At 47.3% G+C, this 22,958-nt stretch overlaps 1 protein-coding gene across 4 annotated transcripts in view; it reads left to right on the forward strand.

Annotated features, from left to right (window-relative positions):
* Nucleotides 1-22,958, forward strand: part of znf827 (zinc finger protein 827) — a 108,311-nt gene that overhangs the window by 21,944 nt on the left and 63,409 nt on the right. For all 4 annotated transcript variants that reach the window (XM_084044668.1, XM_084044670.1, XM_084044669.1 and 1 more), the window contains exons 2-4: nt 2,580-3,971; nt 8,511-8,683; nt 10,129-10,615. In XM_084044668.1, coding sequence (XP_083900794.1) covers nt 2,580-3,971; nt 8,511-8,683; nt 10,129-10,615 — 2,052 coding nt within the window. The remainder of the gene's footprint in view (nt 1-2,579; nt 3,972-8,510; nt 8,684-10,128; nt 10,616-22,958) is intronic.

A 22,958-nucleotide genomic window follows, 5' to 3' on the forward strand; every position in this document is an offset into this window, starting at 1 on the left:
GACAGCGAGTCCCAGGTTCGAAGTAGTAGTAGTAGTAGCATAGCATCATTGTAGTGTAGTATCATTGTTGCGTTGTAGTATCATCATTGTATAATATCATGGTGGTAATAGTGCATTATCATTGTAATATCATTGCAGTCACCTAGACCAGACAGATGTGAACCAAACCCTAACTATCCCTACAGGTCGTCAGGCCACAAGTTGCCTGGCAACCGACTTTCCTTTGCCTGTAAACAGAGAGAAGCCCACCAGGATCCTGTCAGGGTCGCCACGGTGATGACAGGATTGATGTGTGTGTGTGGGTTCAGAGAGAGAGAGAGAGACACTAGTGTGTGTGTGTGTGTGTGTGTGTGTGTGTGTGTGTGTGTGTGTGTGTGTGTGTGTGTGTGTGTGTGTGTGTGTGTGTGTGTGTGTGTGTGTGTGTGTGTGTGTGTGTGTGTGTGTGTGTGTGTGTGTGTGTGTGTGTGTGCGTGCGTGCGTGCGGGACTGGAAGAGTGAGCGGGAGACAGTGATGGAGAGAGCCACAGTACGAAAGAGAATGAGAAAATAGGGAGTATTAGAGAGAGAGAGAGAGAGATAGACAGGAGACCAAGTAATTCATTGTAATTCCTACTTATCGTATTTTCACACTGTACTCAATGCCCCGTTTGTCCTTGTAACCTCTCCTGTCTCAAACACACAGAATCCTATTTTGTGAAGGTTCCGTTCGCTAACCTCTGGAACAGCAACAAACACATGCAAAGTTTTGACATTTCCCTTTTCCGATGCCTTGTTGGTGTTTTTTTCCTTCCTGTTTTACCCAACACATTCTCATGGAGTTTTTTTTCCTTTTTTTTAAAGTTAATATGTATCAAGGAAGATTCACTTCTTCCTCTGTTCGCCCTTGTCTGGCAAGCTGTAATGTTTTGCTTATGAATATTGATACACGAAGTGTATATTAATGACCCCCGCTGACCTTAACCCTATCCTTATTGGCTCCCTGGTGGTATCCGCAGGCTCATGCATATTAATCTGGCGCTGTAACCTCCATTACCCTAATCTGTGCTGTCTAGCCTCCCAGAAGGACCCGTCGTCATGGTAACCCCTGTACTAGGCTTCCTCCAGATAGACCCGAGCTGCGAAAAATATTGTAAAAAAAAAAAAGAAAAAAAAGAATAGGGATGAGGAAAAAAAACAAGTTGCTCCTCAGCCATCTCGGACGGTGGTTTATTTCTTGCTTGTGAGGAAGATGCTTGTTTTATATGACAGAAAATGAGACAGAAATTGCGTCACAGCTTGTTGGGTCGATGGTTGTTGTTGGTTGTCGCTGTGAGCCTGAAGCACTGAGGCCTGTGGGCATATTTTAAAGGGGACGTTTAATTTTTTTGTGTTTTCGTTCTCCACTGGTAATTGAGACTGCTCACTTCAGGTAATGATGTGCCAAAATTACCCCCCCCCCTGTTTTGGCACACTGTTACTTGGTACAAAGTGTCTTTTAGCCGTGGGACAGCCTAAAAGAACGGAAAATAGATGCCGTGCCTCTCAGAGATTTGATGACATAAAAGCGAGGTGATTGCTGTCAGCCCTGGGTTGCTGTGACCTCCTTTCACAAAGTGTTATCGAATAGAGGTGCCTGATGTTGACAATTCTCACACAAAATAAACAGCCGTTGTGCTTCTGCTGAACAAATGTATGCAATTTACAATTTAGGACTTTAGCAGACACTTAACCAGTGCTTACAAAGGGCAAGTTCAGAGTAAGTGGCATGAACCCCTAGTCAACAAATGACAGGGTAAAAGGTCAAGTAAATAGAGTTAAAAGAAAACAATTATGTGCAACAAAGTAACTAACTAGGTGAAACAATTGGAGAGTAAAAAGATCCTGCATAATCCAAAGTCTTTAGAGTGGCCCTTCATAATGGGGTGGTGACATTATTGGTGGTTTCCAAAGTAAAGTAGTAGGCATCAGTTTGTTAGTGGCTTTTCTCGCCGCTGTTCTAGCAACTACCTTGCCTTTAGAAGTCCCCAGGTGATTAGTAGGCAGAGATCTCTGATTGTCTGGTTATCGCAAGACTACAAAGTAACTATAGGATACCAGGTAAACATCAAACCTAGCATCTGTCTAGAGTAGACAACATGCTATCTGAAACAACATTCTTAACATTTTGTAGACAAGCTGACATATATGTCTGTTTCAATAACAGTGAACAAGTAACCAACATACATCTGCTTAGTATAACTAGCATCTGAAAACAGGCAACAAGAATTGATTCAAGAAATGAAGAGTGCTAGGGGGTGAGGTACAGTCTGAAGAGGGGAGTTTTCAGACTGCTGGAAAATATGATTCTGCAGTCTTGTTTGTCTGAAAGCAACATGCAGATGCCTGGTCCTTCCTACAAAACACAAATACAAAATTCTGTGGTCTCAATCAGGACGGAGATCCTGAGGTCTATGTTGATGAACATCTCTCTCCAAAGTCTGGTCATGGCTAGCAACAAGGACAGAGAGCTTGATGGTTGTTTATAAGAGGAACATGTTGATGATTCCGTCTCTGTTTACTTCCAGTAAAACATCCCAATAAAAATCTTTTTCTCTCTGTAGATGTGGACAGCAACGAAGATGGAGGGCCAGACGCCGGTCCCGTGGAAGAGGAAAGCTGGTTTGGGAATGCCTCCGACACGCGCTCAGAGTCGTCGTCCTACGGTGACGCGCAGGACGAGCTCCTCCTGCAGCGGGGCTCCTCTCCTGACGACCGGCCTGTCAACAACAGCGGTTTCACCGGGCCCGGGTCCGCGGACCACGACACCTCCGGAGGCGAGGGCTCGCTTGGCTGCCCCACACCGGTCCACCACCGCGCCACCTCCCTGGAACTCCTGGGGCTGGACGGAGGAGCGTTCTCTGCCCAAGACACCCTCTCGTCGGTGGTGTCATCCCTGTACGGCGAGGCGGCGAGCCAGGCGCTGGGTAAACCCCTCAGCAGCAACCTGCGGCGCCTCCTAGAGGCTGGGTCGCTCAAGCTCGAAGCTGCGGACCTCCTGGGCCGCTCCTCTTCCTCCTCCTCGGCCCGGGGCGGAGTAGGAGGGGACTCTCCGCCCATAGGCCTGGCTCCGCCCCTCACCCTTTCCCCGTCCTCCCACCACGCCCAGCAGCTGAGTGCGCTAGCCAGGAAGCTAGCCGCCGCTAATAGCAGCAACAATCATAGCAGCGGGGGCTCAGCCTCTGCCTCGCCGGCCTCCCTGGCGCCTCCCGCAATCAAGCAGGAACCCCTCGACCCCTTCTCTTCGGTCGCCTCTAGCAACGGCAGTGGCTTTGTGTGGGTGGGCGTGGCGGACAAGTGGCCCCCGGCCGGCTGCTCGGCGGCCGGAGGCACCAGCCTTTCGCCAGACTCGGCCATCCAGAAGCTGAAGGCGGCGGCCAATGCTGTGCTCCAAGACAAGAACGCTGTGGCCTCCTCCTCTTCCTCCTCTTCCTCGTCCTCCTCCTCGTCCTCCTCCTCGTCCTCCTCCATGTCCGCTGCACCCTCCTCGGGGGTGCCCGCCCTGGGCGGAGGAGGAGGAGGCAGCGGGCGCGGTGAAGACGTGGTGCGTTTCGATGCCTTCACCTCCCCGTTTAGCCCGCAGTCGGCCAGCTCCACCCTCGCAGCGCTCTCCAAGAAGGTCAGCGAGCGGAGCCAGGCCACCTCCACGGGGACCTCCACCACCCCCGACCACCACCATCACCACCACCAAGGCTCCGCCAGCTCCTTCCTCTCCCTCGTCTCCATGACCTCCTCGGCCGCCTTGCTCAAAGAGGTGGCGGCCCGGGCGGCGGGGAACCTGCTGGCGGAGAAGAAGGATGGCTCCCCGCTGGCTGGGGCCGGGGTCCTCCAGGAGGACACCAAGCCCCTGCTAGACCGCAACCAGAAAGCGTCCACGCCCTCTACGCCCACCCAGGGTCTGGAGCTGCTGTTGCCCTCCACCCCCAAAGGCAGGGTCAAGCCCAGCAGCCAAGCAGGTAACACAACCTGACCAGTAAATGCTATACATGTTATGTCTCATCGTTGACAGGGGAGGAACGCACAACAGCGTTGGAGAGGTGCCGACCACGACCAAATGTGAAGGAAGGCAGTTTCTAACTCGTAGCCACGGGGCAAGAATAATTGATTAAATAAGGCTTAGGGATCCCATCATTGATCTGTCTGTATAAAGCTTTTATTGAGACCATATTTGGAGCATTGCATTGAGCTTGTCATTGAGGTATTTGTAATATTACAGGTATTTTGGAATGTCTTTGAAATGTATTAAGCAGTTTGAGAGCTAGCCTTGGAAGGGTTAGGAAAGAATGGTGCTACAGATCTACCTGAATTTGAAGATCTTTATCTGCCTTAAGATAAATCAAAAATCTCCCCAACATTTCCTCAACGAGTACACGACTTGAAATTCACAGTCTGCTAAAGACATAACTCTGGCTCTGTTTTGGCATGCTACTTGTGTAACAGCGAGTGCTGATTGCTTCCAGCCAACGATACTTAGAAAAATAGACCTTTGAACTTCAAGACAAATTTTTATTAAAAGGTCATGTCCCCCCCCCAAACTTCCCCAAAGAACATTTCAGGAATAATGAATAACTGAACATCACAGTATGTTAAAATGTAAATTCTAACGAGCGCAGTTTGGATTTTCCGTGTCTTTCTGTCTCCAAGCTTTCTAGTAGTTGGTGTGTTAGTTCCCGTTTCACCTCCCCAATGCCAAACTCCTAAGCAGCGAAGCTTCGGTTTCTAGCTGTCAGCCGCTGAAGTGGCAGAGAGAGAGAGAGAAAACAGCCTTGGCTGGCCTCAAGTCTGGGAAAAAGGTCTGCAGGCTCAACGGGTGGGGGGATGGAGTGGGGGGGGTGGACTTCAGCTGAGACCTCACCGTCTTCCAGGACCAGCTCGTTTGCGCTCGGATGTGCAGGCTGCCAAAGGGGCCCGTCAGTGTGCACTCGACACAGCGGGGGGCCCGGGAGTCCATATCCATCTCAGCAGCCTCCTCCTGGCTTAAAAAACCCCTGCTAACCAGAGCCCCGTGCAGGCATCAGCTCTGCTCTCTCTCTCTCTCTCTCTCTCTCTCTCTGCTCGGCTCCAGACTCCCGGCCAAACACAACCCCATCACAGTTTCCACTGGCTGGATACGTACACACGCACGGGCGTGCACGTGTGTGTACACTTGCGCGCGCACACACACACACACACACACACACACACACACACACACACACACGCGCACTCTCTCTCTAATCACACATAGCCGTAAACACACAACCACATATACTCATTCTGAGTAACTCACAGATGGTCATGCAGTAAGTGTGCACTCAGACAAAGATATAGAACCCGGGTGCACAATGACACACACACACACACACACACACACACACACACACACACACACACACACACACACACACACACACACACACACACCATAATGCACATTCATACAAAGGCACAAACACATATTCTGAGTAAATAGCCATGCATGCACTGTGCACCCAGGCATAGACTTAGAGGTCAAACAAGGGTGCACACTGAGATTTCCCTTACACACACACACACACACACACACACACACACACACACACACACACACACACACACACACACACACACACACACACACACACACACACACACACACACACACACACACACACACACACACGCACACAAATGCACACCCCCACACAAACTCTGGCTCTGAGTAACACACACACTCTCTCTCTCTCTCTCTCTCTCTCTCTCTGGCTCTGAGTGACTCACAAATGGCCATGCAGTATATCCCACAAGTGTGCACTCAGACGTCGTCATAGATCCCCAATAAGGAGGGGCACACAGATTTCACACACGCACATGCGCGCGCGCACACACACACGCATGCACACATATACGCGCACACACATGCTCGCGCATGCACACATACAGAGGCTAGCCGTAGAAGCAAAGAAAGTGCTGGGTCTAAATGAGCAGCCTTTGGGGAGAACAGAATGTTTTCAGGGAGATGGATGGGCACTTCTGAGGGATTGTGTCGTAACCCCGCCAAATCTAAAATGGCTGGATCAAATTGACTCCAGACAGATGAGCGGCGAGTCGATGTAATATTCTGTGATCTGCATGCTAAAGAGGGCCATCCGCTGTAACCCGCAAACCGTCAAGGTCGAACAGTGCTGTAAAAAAAGGGGAAAAAAAGAAAAGGAAAGCAGGTAGTTGTTTGGTCGCCAGACTGAAAAATGTGACCTTGATTATCGACTGTCATGTCTTGTTTTATTGCGCCTCTCTGGCTGGTTCGACTGCAGAGCTGCATTACACAGATAGGTAGTGTACTATGCATATGCTGTATGTACGTGACACGTCTTGAAAAAAATAGATTGATGATTATGTAGGAAAAACAAGCTTGTAAGTCCCCCGCCTGATGCTGCCGCATCTCCAGCATACACACACCCCTACACACACACACACACACACACACACACACACACACACATGCACACTTATGTACTGTACTTATGACTGACTTACACACTCCTCTTTGTCTGTTTTTGTTTCTCTCGACCTCATGCTAGAGTAGCAGTGACAGAAGTTTTTTTGTTTTGTTTTTCACGTGCGCACGGTGATCTCCTCAGCGCTAGCAGAGAGCCCGGGCCGCAGATGGCGGTTTATTGTTGCAAATAGGCAGTCTCGGGGTTTTACACCCCGGGTCAATGAATGGCTGAGCACGGTAATTTCACCAAACACTGATTACCAGATGTTTTTCAAGGAACCGCACCGGAATACTTATGAAGGGCCCATCCTGACAGGCCCCTTGTAGAATTTGTAATGCAATCATGCCGCTCTCTAATAAGACCAATTAAACGGTAATGGATGCCGGATATGAAGCCAACAACAATAATCGAGACACTAAACCTCAAGTTTTCTTTTTCTTTTTTTTCATTTACTTTCCTTTTTCTGCTGCTTCCAGTAGACATTTCCACTGGCACCTTCCGCCATTAGGCTTATAGGCGACGTCTCTCACAGGCCTCAGTAGGCATCTTAATCGTTATACAGAAGGCCTTAAAGCCACTCTCAGTAATTTGTTTTTTCCTTTTTTTCCCTTTTCTTTTCTCCTGATGGAGAGGTAATTGCAGCATTGTCTGAACTGCGATAAAGATGGTGGTGGATCTGTTGTTCAGAGTCCAGTGTGCCGTCTTCTTCAGATAACTTGATTGTCATTGTCAACCTATAGGTGACCTACATGACACTAGGCCTGTCACAATTATTACATAATCGTCTAATCGCAATTATTTGAGATAATTGCAATTATTTTTGCATAATCGTCATAATCGTCTACATTTAAAAAAAAAAAAAAAACAGAAATAGCAGATCTACAAGTAAGCTTGTAGATCAGCTATTTCAGCTTTTTTTACATGTATAAAATGTAGATACATATTAAATATGTTAATAACATTTGTACATTTAAGTTATTTGTCATATCTGCCCGCCAAACACACAATTAAATCGTTAATCGCAATTATTTTAGTGACAATTAATCGTCAACTTAAATGTGTAATCGTGACAGCCTTACATGACACCAGGGTCAACAATTCTCAATGGAGGAATAGGGAGACTAAATCCAACCATTACAGATGTGCTGCTCGTTATATTGCATAAATGTATTTCTATATACTATACGGATTGGTTCAAATGATGTTTTGTTAACTAACATAAGTCCCAGATTGTAACTTGTAACTAAATGAATTAAATGGTTTGTTTGTTTGTTTGTCATACCTCAAAAGACCTAGATTCTAGCTCTGAAGAAGGGGGGAGTAGGTAGTCCACTCCCATTTTTTTGTATTTCCTCTTTTGAGACTAGATTACCAGGAAAGCAGATAGGGGAAACTGCATAGGAGAGGTACTGTAGTGCAGTGGCTCTCAAAGTGGGGTCCAGGGACCCCCAGGGGTCCTCGGGTGGGTTCCAGGAGGTCCCCAGCAAAATGTGTGAATATAGCTTCACATCATTTTAACCACTTGATCCATATTTGATACGTTAGCTATTAAACAATAGCAGATATACAAGCTCACAGCTCGTCACTTAAGTGTCACGCTGCGAGCTTGTACACCTGCTATTTTTGAACATTTTCAAAAGGTCCTTGGCACAAAAAAGCCACTGCTGTAGGGAAGGCTCTGGTGGGATTTTATCCTTGGCAAAGAGGGGGCACATATGGCTCCTGAGACAGGGTTTAGCCATTTCGCATCTGCCCACATAACCACAGTACTAGAGGCAAGTCTTTGTTAAGCGTTCTGCACTACAACAACATTGGTATGTTGTAACATAAAACGTTCAACCAGATAGTCACCAGAACTTGTCTTGCAACCTCTGCTGCCTAAAAACAAAGGGCACAAGCTGATTTTCACAACAAACCATCGTAGGGGACTGTGGAAACAATTCACTGGTTGCATTTGTGCAAGCTTGATTCACATTTATTTATTTTCTTTTTTTTTCTGAATACAAGCAATGACAAATCGTGGCTCTCCTCCTCAAGGTTCTCCTGAAGACGGGGGCAAGCCATTCCAGTGTCCTGTGTGCGGACTGGTCATCAAACGCAAGAGCTACTGGAAGAGACACATGGTCATCCACACCGGCTTGAAAAGCCACCAATGTCCCCTATGTCCCTTCCGCTGTGCTCGCAAAGACAATCTCAAGTCCCACATGAAGGTGAGATGATCGTGACTCGTATCCTTTTTTTTGCCAACCTTTGACCCCCTCCCCTCCCCTCTCATACATTAGCTGTCCCCAGTGGCCATCCTCTAATGGCTCTCGGGGCGTTACTAATTGCTGACACGAGAAAAGGATATGTATGCTTTGGTCAAAGTCACCTCTAATTGCACTGTCCCGACATTGTGCAATTTACACACAGTGTCATGTTGGTTGTGGCGGCTGAATTGCAGCTGAAAATCTATGTAATGAAGCGCATATTCAAGGCTCTATTCTCCAGAGGGGGACATTTTGTTGACAGCAGGGCATAAAAAATATAATCCATGCTCACAATAAGCACCATACACAGAAACATACGCAAAACACATTTAAACGAAGTGGCCAGATATGTGGTGGCACAGAGTGGAAAGTGTGTCTGTCACAGTTGAGTGGTTTAATGGCACTGTGGGATGAAGGAGAACTTCTGCCTGTTAGCTTGCAGTTGCCGGAACATGCACTCCTCGAGGGAGTGGCATGAATTCTGCCTCCAGTGGGTGGCAAGGGCAGTCCATGACATTGCTTTAGATAGGAATTTCCTTACATATGGTACAGTAGCAAAGGGGCGCAAGTGATCTTATTATCCACTTTCAGAGGACTGTTAAAGGACCATGCTGTGGTCTGGCATGGTTAGACACTGACTACAACTCACGGTATACTTGAAATTACTGCTGACCATTTTCCAAAGCATACAGTAGTTTGTTTTTTATTTGCAAGGAAACCACTGAATTCCATTAATTTCAGTGCTGCATGGAAATCAACTTGCACAGACTTAAAACGTGCTTAAGATAGGTAACTTTATTGCATTTTTATTTATTTTTTCCTCAAATGTTATGTTATCAGTGCATTTTAATGCAATATAAAGGGGATTGATTTGAAAAGTCTAGCTGAAAATAGTCCCCTGGAGAAAAAGATCCAAACGTGCATGAGTTATTAACCACACAATAATGTTTAGACTGTGTAGTGCACACAGCTGTCTGCGTAGTGCAGACAGCTGTCTGCGTAGTGCAGACAGCTGTCTGCGTAGTGCACACAGCTGTCTGCGTAGTGCCTGTCTGCGTAGTGCAGACAGCTGTCTGCGTAGTGCACACAGCTGTCTGCGTAGTGCCTGTCTGCGTAGTGCACACAGCTGTCTGCGTAGTGCCTGTCTGCGTAGTGCAGACAGCTGTCTGCGTAGTGCACACAGCTGTCTGCGTAGTGCCTGTCTGCGTAGTGCAGACAGCTGTCTGCGTAGTGCAGACAGCTGTCTGTGTAGTGCAGACAGCCGACATGACAGTGACATGAAGTCTAACGTCCGTACAACCTTTTGCCTTGAACTGCTCCTTGATTCTCTTCAACATGTCGAAACCTTACATTTGGAATCTCCCAAGCCTAAACCTCTTCCTCCTTCCCACTGAACCAACCCACAGGTCCACCAACACCAGGACCGAGGCGAAACGTTCCAGTGTGAACTCTGCCCCTTCACCTCCTCGCGCCACTTCAGCCTGAAGCTCCACATGCGTTGCCACCAGCACTTCCCCCGCGGTGATGTCAAGGTGAAGGAGGAGGTGGCCACCGACACGGAAGGCGAGGGGTCCCTGATGGGCGACAGTGGGGACCTGCGGACCACAGAGTCCTCCCCTCTGCACAGCCTGGATGCCGGACTGGAGCCCTCCCCTCCCTCCATAGAGGTGACTGCCAACCACATCCACATCAAGGAGGAACCACAGGAACGAGACCTGTCGGTACTCTCACCCTTCACCCTTTGCAGGGAGCGTCCCGGCAGCAGCAACTCCCTGGACCTCTCTGGGGTTGGGATGGGGGTGAGGTCCAGTCCTAGCGGTCCCACTGCGGCCTCCCTCTTCAGTCCGGACATCACCACCAAGACGGCCACCGACCTTCTTATGAAGCTGTCTGGTAAGGACAACTGTACACTCACAAAGGCACCAGTAGTTAATCAACAAGCACATTTTTGCCCTGTGAAATTTCAGTAGCCATTTGTAACCTATTATGGTGATGTATAAAACACGATTTACGGTATTTTGTTCCCATGAGCTCTGAGAGATAAGCAAGTAAGCATGCAAGGAAGTAAATAATGGTACGTCTCCGTGATACATTGGGCTAGGAACAAGTTGGTTAATAAAGGAAATGAACTGGTGAGCAAAGAGATTTAGATATTGGATTTATCGAGCCACATAATTCTCTCAGATTAAAACATGGCCTAAATAGTTTTAACAGCTAAGAAGTAGTAAAAGTGATGAGACTGTGGAGCAACATGTTGCTTGCTAATGTGAGAGAATTATGTAGTTGACCTACATAAACATTATTATTTTTTTAATTCTATGATTCAGCCAGGAATAAAGGAATCAAGTTTAGTGAGCACAGATGCCGTTTAATATCCTGCTTCACACTCACTCAGTTACTCCCTTTCACACCTGGGAGCTGCCCAGTACAAGTGCAGTCTTCTACCATTGAACAATCGGTAGCTCCACTGGAGCCATTGGGGCTTAAGTAGCTCTTCCCAGCCTATCTGCCAGGGATTCCCTGGTCCCCAGCCTGTTATTCTAACTATCCGACTTCTCTACACTTTTATGCTACTAAATTCTATAATTTTATAATTACAGAATGAGAATTTCAGTAATTTGAATGAGTTTCATGGTTGTATTACTTTTCAATTTGTAATTTGGGACTGAAATAATACACAGTAAAGTTCTCTGTGTTCATTTATAATAATAATAATAATAATAGCTCAGATTTATATAGCTTTTTTCGCTATATATAAGTACCCAAAGTCGCTTTACATAGAAGCAAAGGAACCAACTTCATTAAGAAAAAACAAAAAGAATAAAAAGAGAAGTGCTAAATTATTCTTTTGTATACAACCAGGTGGACTACACAATCAGAGTTAAACTAATTAGGGCGATGCCCATTGGGAACGCATGCCCATATGCAGTACGGGCAGAGTCAGAGAATATTTCTACCCATTGTCAGAGTACTTATGGCCTTACCCCTTATCCCTAAAAAGCCATATTCTACTATTTTGAAAAAACATTTTAAAATAGATCAACTAGCCGATCTACATCGACATGTTGTGAGCTTGTAGATCGGCTATTTGAACTATTTTAAAATGTTAAAATGCCCATTGGTCGAAACCGGTTTCGCTCATGCCAGACTTATTTCTGGCTGTGTTTGCCCACTGCCTGTGATTTTTGTTTTTCTTACCTTTTAAACTGGTCACAGAATATTTATATCCAGTACGAACGATCCCCCGACGGTTGTAAGATAGACACACACACACACAGATTTTGTGCATTTATCACTGTGTACTGTCAAATGGTCCTGGCCCGTGGACCATTTTTAGGTCAACACACTGGTTGAGAAACTCCAGTCGGTCTATACACCTTGAATATAATTAAGCGGAAAATGCCCATGACATTTCCAAAAGTTTGAAAGCACATCGATTCAGGTTCCCAAAGCCTCGTTAAACTTTGGTAGATATGTGGATTGTAGTTACCTTGCAGTGATGTAACTCCAAATATTGTCGAGACATCTTCAGTAGTTGCTTCATAGATAAAAAATTGATAATCCAAAATGTTCTCCCCATTGATATACATTGCACGGCGAAACAGGCCTCAAAGACACACTTCTATCACTTTTAGTATTGATTTTACTCTTTGAATTAGAAAGAAAATAGTTATGCTTCTGAGACCGAATCACCTTGTCTGCTATTACGCAATAGCGTATAAGAAGCGATCATTGAAAAACAGATGAAAAAACTAAACTGGGTTTTGTAATTTTATATTTTATACTTTGGCAGAATCCGCTTTGTTTGCATTCTTTGTGTGCTAAAAGTGTGACTTTGAGACGTGTTTTGCCGTGCAATATAAATCGATAGGGACAACATTTTGGATTATACATACATCATACACGTTTGACTCTGTCTGCGTGTCCGTTTGTCTGAGCACGGGATGAGCACGGCAAAGAAGCAAACAGCTATAACTTCAGTTTGCAACATGCCACCAAGTCCAAATTTGGTATGTGGACTTAGACCACCAATAGGGACGAGCATGAATTGATGACGTTATCAAAGAGGGGTCCAGGGACCCCCAGCGCCCGTATGAGCACAGGATTTTAAACAGCTGTAACTCCAGTTTGCAGCATGCCACCAAGGCCACATTTGGTATGTGAACTTAGACCACCAATAGGCACGAGCATGAATTGATGAAGTTATCAAAGAGGGGTCCAGGGACCCCCAGAGCCCGTATGAGCACGGGATGAGCACGGGATTTTAAACAGCTATAACTCCAGTTTGCAGCATGCCACCAAGTCCACATTTGGTATGTGGACTTAGACCACCAATAGGGACCAGCATGAATTGCTGAAGCCCCGCCCCCTCTGTCTTCCCATTGGCTGGCCTTCAAACAGCCATAACTCAAGTTCGCAGCATGCTATGGAGTACAAATTTTGTACATGGACTAAAGCCAGCAATAGGGACGAACTGTAATTACTTAAGCCCCGCCCCCTCTGTCTGCCCATTGGCTGGGCTTTAAACAGCCATCATTCCAGTTTGCAGCATGCTACCAAGTACAAATTTGGTAAGTGGACTCAGACCACCAATAGGGACGAACTGAAATGAGTTAAAGGACAACTTTGGTTTTTTACAACCAATGTTTATGTTTTAGATTGTAATTAAAGTAAATAAAAGATGAGTGTTAAAAAAATTAAATTTACTGCTTTCTATAGTTTTAGCAATTTTCACAATCTTTTTTACAGTGTTTTCACAGTGGGCGGGGGCATTCTGTCCGGTGGCTAAATATGCATTTTATTAACACATTAACCCGGCGTTTTCTTTATTATTATTTACAGTAGCTCTTCTAGCCCCCAATAACTCACATCTGGCCATCTCAGACAGCCGGACCTTTTTTATTGTGTAAAAAAGGCATATTTAGCCACCGGACAGAATGCCCCCGCCCACTGTAAAAAATATCGCAAAAAATGCTAAAACTATAGAAAGCAGTAAATGGAAAAAAAATTACACTCATCATTTATTTACTTTAATTACAAGCTAAAATATAAACCTTGGTTGTAAAAAAACAAAGTTGTCCTTAAGGCCCGCCCCAAAGGCACCGCTTCCTTCACACAGGGTGTGATTTTTAATCTACGGAGCACTATTGAAGATAGTTGGAGTTGCATCGTGGAAGGTAACTACACAAACCAAACCTCTACCACAAGTTGAATGATGCTCTAGAGAAAAAAGGAAACCTGCATCTGTTTTACCCCAAACAAACTTGACAAACATGCTGTGGTCAGGTATATCGGGCCCTGAGGCCGTGTTTACATGCATTGCAACCACTTCACCCAAATGTCAAAAGGGATGAGCCCACTTTGAGAGGACGGCAAGATTGATGGGAGAAGGTTGACCAGGGTTCATCTCGTGGGTCAGGGCTATGGCTGCCAGTCTTCCATTTAATGCTGCGTAATTAGATTGAGATCAGGAGTGAGGGGGGGGGGGGGGGGGGAGGGGTGCGGGTGAGGGGGAGAGAAAAAAAAAACCTGGGAACATTAGATTAATTAAAAATGTATGCATAATTCATAATTAAAAAGGAATTCATAATTTGAAATGATTAGCGCCCCTGGCGCCACCATCCTGTGACCCCCCGGTAGGATGCGCAAGGGAGGAGGAGGAGGAGGAGAGGGGCTGGCGTAGGGTACCAGGGGCTCCCTTCGGTTACCTCCCCCTCCATCTCCACATATGCTCCCCTTTCCCCACCTCCCCAGTCCCCACCACCTACCCCGTTGCCCTCTGGGTGCTAGACGCACCACACTCCCAGACTGCACAATCAAGCCTGGGCATAGCCAACTCCCCGTGGATGCACCAAGACAGCTCCCCCACAATGTCAGCTCAGTGTCAAGTGGCGGACATCTTAGTTGGGCAGCTGTCGCTTGAGGAGAACAGGAGAGGAGAGAGAGAGAGAGAGTAGATTTCATCTGGCGGAAAGGGAATGGACGCTTGTGGGGGTTTCCTAATGAACACTGTTGTGTTTTTTTTTGCTTTCATTGTTGTGGAGGGAAGAAAACGGAGATATAGCACCTTAGAGAAGGCTGTCCCTCAGATCATTGGGATGAATTGGTCCGGCCAGACGGGAGTCTGGAAAAGAGAGAGAAGGAAAGGCGGAGAGATAGAGGGAGGGAAGGGGAGAGAGGGAGAGTAAGTTCCTCCCGGGAGCTCTGGACTCCATTTCTTTTGACCTCCCTGCCAACCCAGATAGAGTGTGTACACGAGTAGCTCATCCCTCCTGCTTTTACACCGCTGTCTCCCTGCCTCAATTCCAGAGGGGGAGAGGAACAGGGATGGAAGGAGGGAGGGAGGGAGGGAGGGAGGGAGGGAGGAGCAAGGGAACAAGGAACAAGGAGAGGAAGCGAGAGAAGCAAAAGCGAAAGAAAGGGAGAGAAAGACAGGAGGGAGAGAGGAAGAGATGTGGGGGGCATAAAAAGCTGGCATGCAAGATATAAGGAAGAGCCAGATAAAGTGACAGCAAGCGAGAGAGATGGAGAAAGAGATGGAGGGTGAGAGAGGGAGAGAGGAGGAGGCAGCGGCAGCAGCAGCTCAGGAGTTGCATCTGTAGTTCCCTGGGCACGTCCAGAGCCGCTGAACTCTCCCTGACCTCTGACATAATAAGCATATCATTTTTTTGGTGCTTTTTTCCCTCTGGGTGCCACAGACCAATCCCCTTTGATTTTCCACGCTCGCACGCTGCCACAACCATCAGCCGTACAGTGTGATCCACATTTCTGATGCAGAGATGAAAGCCAGCCGCTGTGGCGCTTTGAAATGCACAAACCCCTTGCGCCCGCCAGACCCCCAGTTCTAATAATGACAGCGCAGTGCGACAATACCCCACCCTGTCTCCATCCCTGTCCCCTTTCCCACCCCTCCGCCACTAACCCCGCCATGGGGACACGGGGTGAACGAGCATGACCCCCCCTGACCGGGTGTGAATAATTGGCGCGCAGGGGGTTGTGGGAAATGCGGTGTCTGTCACAAGGACTCAGTACTTGTCTTATTTATCCAGTCCTGGGAGAGAGGCTTGAGTGTGACTTCATACTGCTCCAAGGCAATGATTCACTGGCCACGGATTGAAGCATTGTGGATGAGCAATTTTGCCTGTATAAACTAGATCACTCCTTTTTTTAAAGATATTTGTAAGGTGTGCTTTATTAGATGGCACTGTGGAGGGCACTGGAAACAGGAAATGCATGTGACAAAGGTCATCAGACACATTTGAAGCCATGACATCATGAATAGGTCAGTACTGATGGTATCCAGAGCTACTGCAGGCAGGGCACTGTGTAATGTAGTGGCTGAGTATCAGGTCTCACTATAAGCGACAGCATTTCAAACATTTAATTACAGATTCACTCCTTAAAGCAAAATGTGAATACATTCGTTGATCTTTGTCCAATTTTCCACCCCCCTCTCCCTGTAGAAGGGAAGGGACCCAACCTCCCATACGTTATCTTATCTTTGCGATGACCATAGTGCAGAATGTACTTCTGTGCTGTAGTTAAAACTTTTTTTAGCCCCATCCATCAGTCAACATATTACAGCTTCAGCTGCCTCAGAGCCTCCTCCTCTTTCATTCAGAATATCGTGCATCTAATCTGCATGTCGTCCCGCTTTCCCGCTCCGCATGAGCAGCCGCCGGCAATGCCTTCTGTAGCTTGACCCCTTGGTCCATACATCCCTGCTGCAGCCGTCAGTATCACTGCCCACCGTCCGGCACACTGTCAGCCATTGTCGGCCGCTCAACCTGCCCCCGCGCATGGCCCTCTGTCTCTCTCTCCTTCTCTCTCTCTCTCATTTTTTTCTCTCCCTCTCTCTCCCGGAGAAAACAGCAGCCAATTGTTAGAGGGGGAGCAGGCCGGCGTGACAGAGGTGGAAAGCTAATGAAGTTATTTGACGGCAGCCCTGGCCACAGAGCGAGAGGTGAGGCGCAGTGGACAAGCGCCTGGCAGCGAGACGGATGAGGCGAGAGGGAGAAGTGTGGCCGGAGAGCAGAGGTAGAGAGAGAGAGCGAGACACCCAGACCGCAGGAGAGGAGGGTAGCAAAAGACAGAGAGACGGGAATACAGAGGAGAGAGAGAGAGAAAGCGGGAGAAGAGCAGAAGAGAAAGAAGACAAGAGGGAAAAAGAGAAGTGTGTGTAGGATGAGGTATAGGAGAGGCATCGGTCGCTGCTGGCAGGTGTCAGCAGGGCATGAAAACATGGAGACAAGCTGATAGCAATGTCAGCCCCGGTCCCAGAAACCAAGCCCCCTCACTCTGCCATCCTGCACCCAGGGAGCTGACACTGGTCCTAGACTCACATCCACATCCAGTTCGGGGAAAGCTCACAGTCGGGAGATGCCCAGCAGTTACCCAAAGATGCCTGTTTCCTGACTGTACAGCGAGTGCATACGGAAATACTCTTGACGGGAAGAAAATGTGCTCTGCCGATATAATCCACAGTGTCAAAGCTCGAAGCGTTGGGTTTGAAGGCCAAACTTTGCCATGTTGCTAATGTAGCGCGGGTTTTTTATTTCTTTGTGGGGATAGCGCTGCCTGCCCCGAGAAATAAAAAACTTGCCCCATGGATTAGGCTACTAAATAATTCAGTGGTCTCAGTAACATAGATTCGGGAGTGGAAATATGCTCTATTTATAGTGACAATCCAAAAGGTCAGTGGAGTGGAGTGACTTTGTGTGTGTCGAGTGCACGTCCCAGGGTTGTCTGTGATTCTGTGAGGACACAGAATAGGAATGTGTGAATGTAAGTGAGTGAGTGCAGGGCTGTATTCACTAGTAGTTTATGCCCAGTGTGCAGTTTGTGCACAGTGTTTGTTTTGTGTGCAGTATGGTGCATACATGTGCGGAAAGCATGAGGTTATGTATACTATAGTGTACAGTAGGGCTGTGAATCTTCTGCTATCTCACGATCCGATTCTGATTCTATGGGTCACGATTATTATTTTTTCGGTTAAAAAATCTAATAAAACCGGGAAAGCTGTGTAATTTTAGTGCCATTTCTGTGTAATCTTAGAGTTGTCAATTCAAAAATAGCAGATATACAAGCTCAGAGTGCGTCACTTCGTGCTGCACTGCGAGCTTTGAACATTTAGAAAAATTGTGAATGTGTGAGAACTACTGATTTAGAAGGCATTTGTAGAATCAGACTCAGGTCTTAATGAGTTAGAAAGCATTCCTAATCAGTTTCATCTATTTTAATTCACAACAGTTAAATTGTTTTCATCTGGACTTTAATAACCAAGTGTAGCTAGGGTGGCCACCAGCAGGACACTTTTGTCGGGCATGTTGTGTCGGGCAAGAGGCCCACCAAGGACCCCCTTCTCAAAATATTTTGAGCCAGGGACGCCCCAATATTATTCCAAATTGTATATTTAATATTTTTCTTTAATTTAATTTTTTCATGTTTTTCTTAGGATTTTGTTGAATGAATTGTTCCTGAGTTAAATTGCCCCAATGTAAATCTAACCCACACTGGCATATCTTAAACAATAAAACAGAGAGAGGGGAGAGAAGAGGAGACTCATGGACATAGTAGGGTACTGGATAGCGCTGCTGCTGTTATTTTGTTCTCAATTGGGGATCCGACAGGATGGACAAAAGACGAGAGGGTAGGCCTACCTGCACTTCTCAGATTGACTCATTATTGCTTGTCAGTCAAAGCATGCCGTTGTATGGCACCTTTCCCTTTGATGCTGACATCAATCATTTCCGTTACAGACGGTGCAAAGTGCACGATACTTGTCAATTCTACTTTTCTTTATGAAGTCCATTTCCTTGCTCCATTGTTGGCTAAATGAAGTTTTCCGTTTCGGCAACTTTGGGCAAATCTACAGCAGATTATCTGCAACTACAGTACTTGGCGTCAGTTTCATCCGCCCCGGCCTCCACATAAACAAGCCTGGGAGAATGGAGGAGTGTTCACTGTTCAGTCAGTGTGAGTGACTGTTGGGAGCAAGCCTATCACAAAAAAAAATGCATGCACGCAGCAATGCATAGCCAATGCGCTGGCTGCCACTGCCAGTTGACATTCTAATCTATACCAATACAATGAAATGGTACTTTTACAGAGATATGTAAATATAAACCAATAACATGTACACTGTAATCACTCTTTGAATGGGTGATTACAGTGTAAAATTACATTATTAAGTATGTAATCTTATTTATTATTAAGATTACAGTAAAACGGACAATTATGCGTCCGGCCTGGGTGTGTACCGAACGGAGGACAGCTGGGTCAAAAACTCGACTGGCCGTCCTAAAACCGGACAAATGGCCACCCTAAGTCTAGCCTAGTTATTAACAACAGCTCAAACAAAAAATATTCAATATTATACAATACCAGAGACGGTCGCTTGTAAAAACTCTTGGTATCTTAGATTAGTTGTAGTTCCATTTGATGCATTAGTCATTTTAACGAATGCCAACAAGCGTCAGCTGGACAGTGACACACACACGCCACTCACCACTGCTGTGCTGAACTGAAAGTGACTGCAGTTGTATTAGTTTCGTTTTTCCCCTAAAGCCCTTGAATATAACCGAAGACATGATAATGTTTATTGTGATAATAATAAGCTTATATTTCATGTCACACACACCATAGAGTAAGAACTCCTGTAAATCGCGACACCCCTACTGTACAGTCTGGTGAAACCTGGTTAGCTAAAAGATTCGTCTTTGGGTGACTGAGGGAATGCTCTGCTTCAAACGAGAAGAAAAACGAAAGTGAGGTTATGGAAACGCCCCTGACTTATATACAGGGGAGGGCGGGACCTCCGGTCAGGAAGGCGAATCAAAGTCCAGCCAATGAAATTGTCTGGAAGTGCATCAAGAAATGCTTCTGTGTTCACGTCAAGAGGGCGCTCTCCCTTAGCGAGACATAGAGCGGAGTATTGAATATAGAACTTACCGGCCCATTTGGTTATTTGTACACCCTCAGAGTTAAATTAACACTGAGGATTTTACTGTGTACATGAGAGAATAAGGGACATTTGGTCAGTGTATCCATGTATTTCACCCTCTGTGTGCACATGTACTGTACAGTATGTGAGTGTTTGCATGTACTCAGTGAATGTAGGTGTTGGGTTAATCTCTGGGAATTTCCTGAATGTGTGCATGTACAGTATTTGCGTAGCTTGTCTCGGCAAAATGCATGTGTACCTTTTTCCTGTGTGTGTGTGTGTGTGTGTGCGCTAGGCAGCGGCGACTGGCCGAGTGCTCTGTCCCCGTGTGATCCGACATGGCCGAACACGCTTCTAATTAGAGGACGTCCTTCCAGGTGCTGACCAGGTTATACTTAGTCTGCCCGCTGACATCTGACGGCCTGACATTTCCAGCTGGTGCCACACACGACCCCCGCGCCACTGCCCCTTAACTTGAAGGTCACTGCCCTCCCCTCACACCCTCCCTCCCCTCCCCTCCCCCTGACTCCCCTCCACTGCCTCCAGCCCCTCCCTCCTCCCACCACCTTCTGCCACTGCTGCTCCACTCGCCCCTGTGAACTGGAAGCCAGCCTTCAGGGCACGGGTGGCTGAACCACCAACTCTCTCTCTTCCTACCAAGCCCTCCTACCAAGCCCACCTCCCCCCCTCCTGCTCCTTGCCCTCTTGAACTGGATCTGAGGAACCCCCAGCGTGTGGCGTGGTACTGCAGTATTGTGGTGGTCAGAACACTGGCACCTGTCTGCACCCCTACCCCCCCTAACCACCACCACTGTGGTCTATCCAGCCCGGCTGTGCGTTTGCTCTGCATGGGTGGTCAAACCACCCCTCTCGCACCTGCTAACCTGCACCCCCCCCCGACACCTCTCCCTTTCTCCTCTTCACCCAGCTCACCCCTTTGAACCAAAGTCCACTCTCCCCACCCCTGACACCGTGGCACTGCACGGGTGGTAAAAAACACCCTAGCTTATCTGTCCTCTGCACCCATCTTTCTCTCCATCACACCTCCCTCAATCTCTTCCTGGCCCCTGTACCCCCCCTCACACACATACACACACACACACACACACACACACACACACACCCACCCACACACCCTATCGTCCCCGGGCCCTCTCTGTCCCTCCGGCACGGATCATCATTAATCAGAGGGGCCAGGCCTGGCGCAGATTGATGATGTGGGCAGGGGGGCGTCAGGCCCCGTGGCGGCATGAGATGTTAGGTGTGACGGCCGGGTGAGGAGGGGAGGAGATCTCTCTGCCAGGGCCGGAGGAGACCGGACAGCAGTCGGCCCCAAGAGTGATAGCCTGCTCTCTCTGTGTCTGTCTCTGTTTTAGGTGTGTGTGTGTGTGTGTGTGTGTGTGTGTGTGTGTGTGTGTGTGTGTGTGTGTGTGTGTGTGTGTGTGTGTGTGTGTGTGTGTGTGTGTGTGTGTGTGTGTGTGTGTGTGTGTGTGTGTGTGTGTGTGTGTGTGTGTGTGCGCACGCGCGCGCGCGTACATGTGTAAAGATGGTTTAGACACTATACTGTAGCTATGTCAGAGGTTGGACTTTGGCAGGTGTGTATGTGTATTTTGGGATAACCTCTCTTTTATACTGTACCTGCAAAAGGTGTGTGTGTGTGTGTGGTGTAGATGGTTTGAATGATGTATGTATGCATAGGCAAATGCTGTCATTTGCCCATGCATTTTGTAAGCTACGGGTGCACTGTATGTGTGTGTATGTGTGCATATGACGCATTAACAACTACATTTGAATACTCAGCTGTTTGGTGACATGCATATAAATGGCTGGTTGTAGACTACATGGATAGATAGATAGATACATAGATAGATAGATTCCTGCCTACCCACTGTACCTACCTACCTACAGCACCTTTATTGGTAGGCATTTAGAAAAAAAAGTATACACCCTGGCACCCTAGTTCACACTCTATGGGACTGTCCCGTAATTGAGAGTTTTTGGAAGCAAATCCATAACTGTATCTTTAGAAATGAGAAATGAATGAGTTGATTTTCCCCTCTGCCCTAGGCTTTTCATATTCGGTGACCCAAAGCAAATTTCCCATGTGATTATGTGGATTTCATCCTGACTGCTATCATGACATTAGATGTTCTGATGAGGGGATGGAGGGATGCTGGGAAGTCCCTCTTTCCAAACCGAGTAAGCATAGTTACGACATCAGCACAAACCACTAGTAACATTACAGATGACAACAGAGTGGATGTTTCAATAGTCGCAAACCACCGTGTTGCTGCTGAGTCACGGAAAGTCAATTACCGTTGACCCAAACAGTACAAAGGACTGACGAAGTCCCTCCAACCTCATCTTGTGGTAAAGGAAAAAGTCCTTCCTCTTGCTCACTTGCTTTTCGATCTCCATGTGGAGTGTGTGGTAGTGGTTGCCCCTGATAGCCTCCAGCTTCCTTTGGACGCACACATCCACCACATCCTCCACCCCATCCAGTGTGGCCCCCACGACAGAGCCAGCCTTCCTCACTAACCTGTTTAGGCTAATTGTGTCCCCAGCCCTCATGTGACCCCCCCCCCCCCCCCCCCCCAACAGGCAATCGCAAAGAAGAGGAAACTAGCCATTTCAAACTGGTAGAACATCTGTAGCATCCTATTACACAAGCTGAACGACCTGAGCTTCCTCAGCAAGAACAGCCTGCTCCAGCCCTTTCTGTAGAGGGCAAAATGATCAGTCCAGTTCAGGTGCACTCCAAGGAACTTGTAGCTGTCCACGAACTCTACCACCTCCCTGTGTACAACGCTGTTGACCAGTGGAACCTGTTTGCTCTTGCGTCTGTCCACAACCATTTCCTTGGTCTTACTAGAGTTGAGCCGTAGGCAGTTTGCCTCACTTCACCTCACAAGTCCTTCACCACCTCGTCATGCTCACTCATGTTGTCACCTGTGATGCAGCTGACGACATCGGTGTCATCTGAGAACTGGAGATGACATGACTTCGAGTTGTAGTGGAGGTCAGAGGTGTAGGCGGTGAACAGGAAGGGTGGCAGCACAGTGCACTGGGTTGCTCACTAGCACATCCCACCAATGTGCTAGTGAGATGAGTCTGTGACCCATGCCACCAAGCTATGGTACATCTGCATCACCGCAAGCATCTCCGCTAGCAGTTGAGCTTCGATGGTGTTGAAGGCACACGAGAAGACAAAGACATTGATCCTGACAGTGTTACGCTCCGTGTCCAGATGGTTGTGGGCCTTATTCAAATGATGATGGCGTTCTCAGCTCCCAT

The sequence above is a fragment of the Gymnoscopelus microlampas genome (genome assembly GCF_963454915.1).
Source record: "Gymnoscopelus microlampas genome assembly, chromosome: 2".
Lineage (NCBI taxonomy): Eukaryota > Metazoa > Chordata > Actinopteri > Myctophiformes > Myctophidae > Gymnoscopelus > Gymnoscopelus microlampas.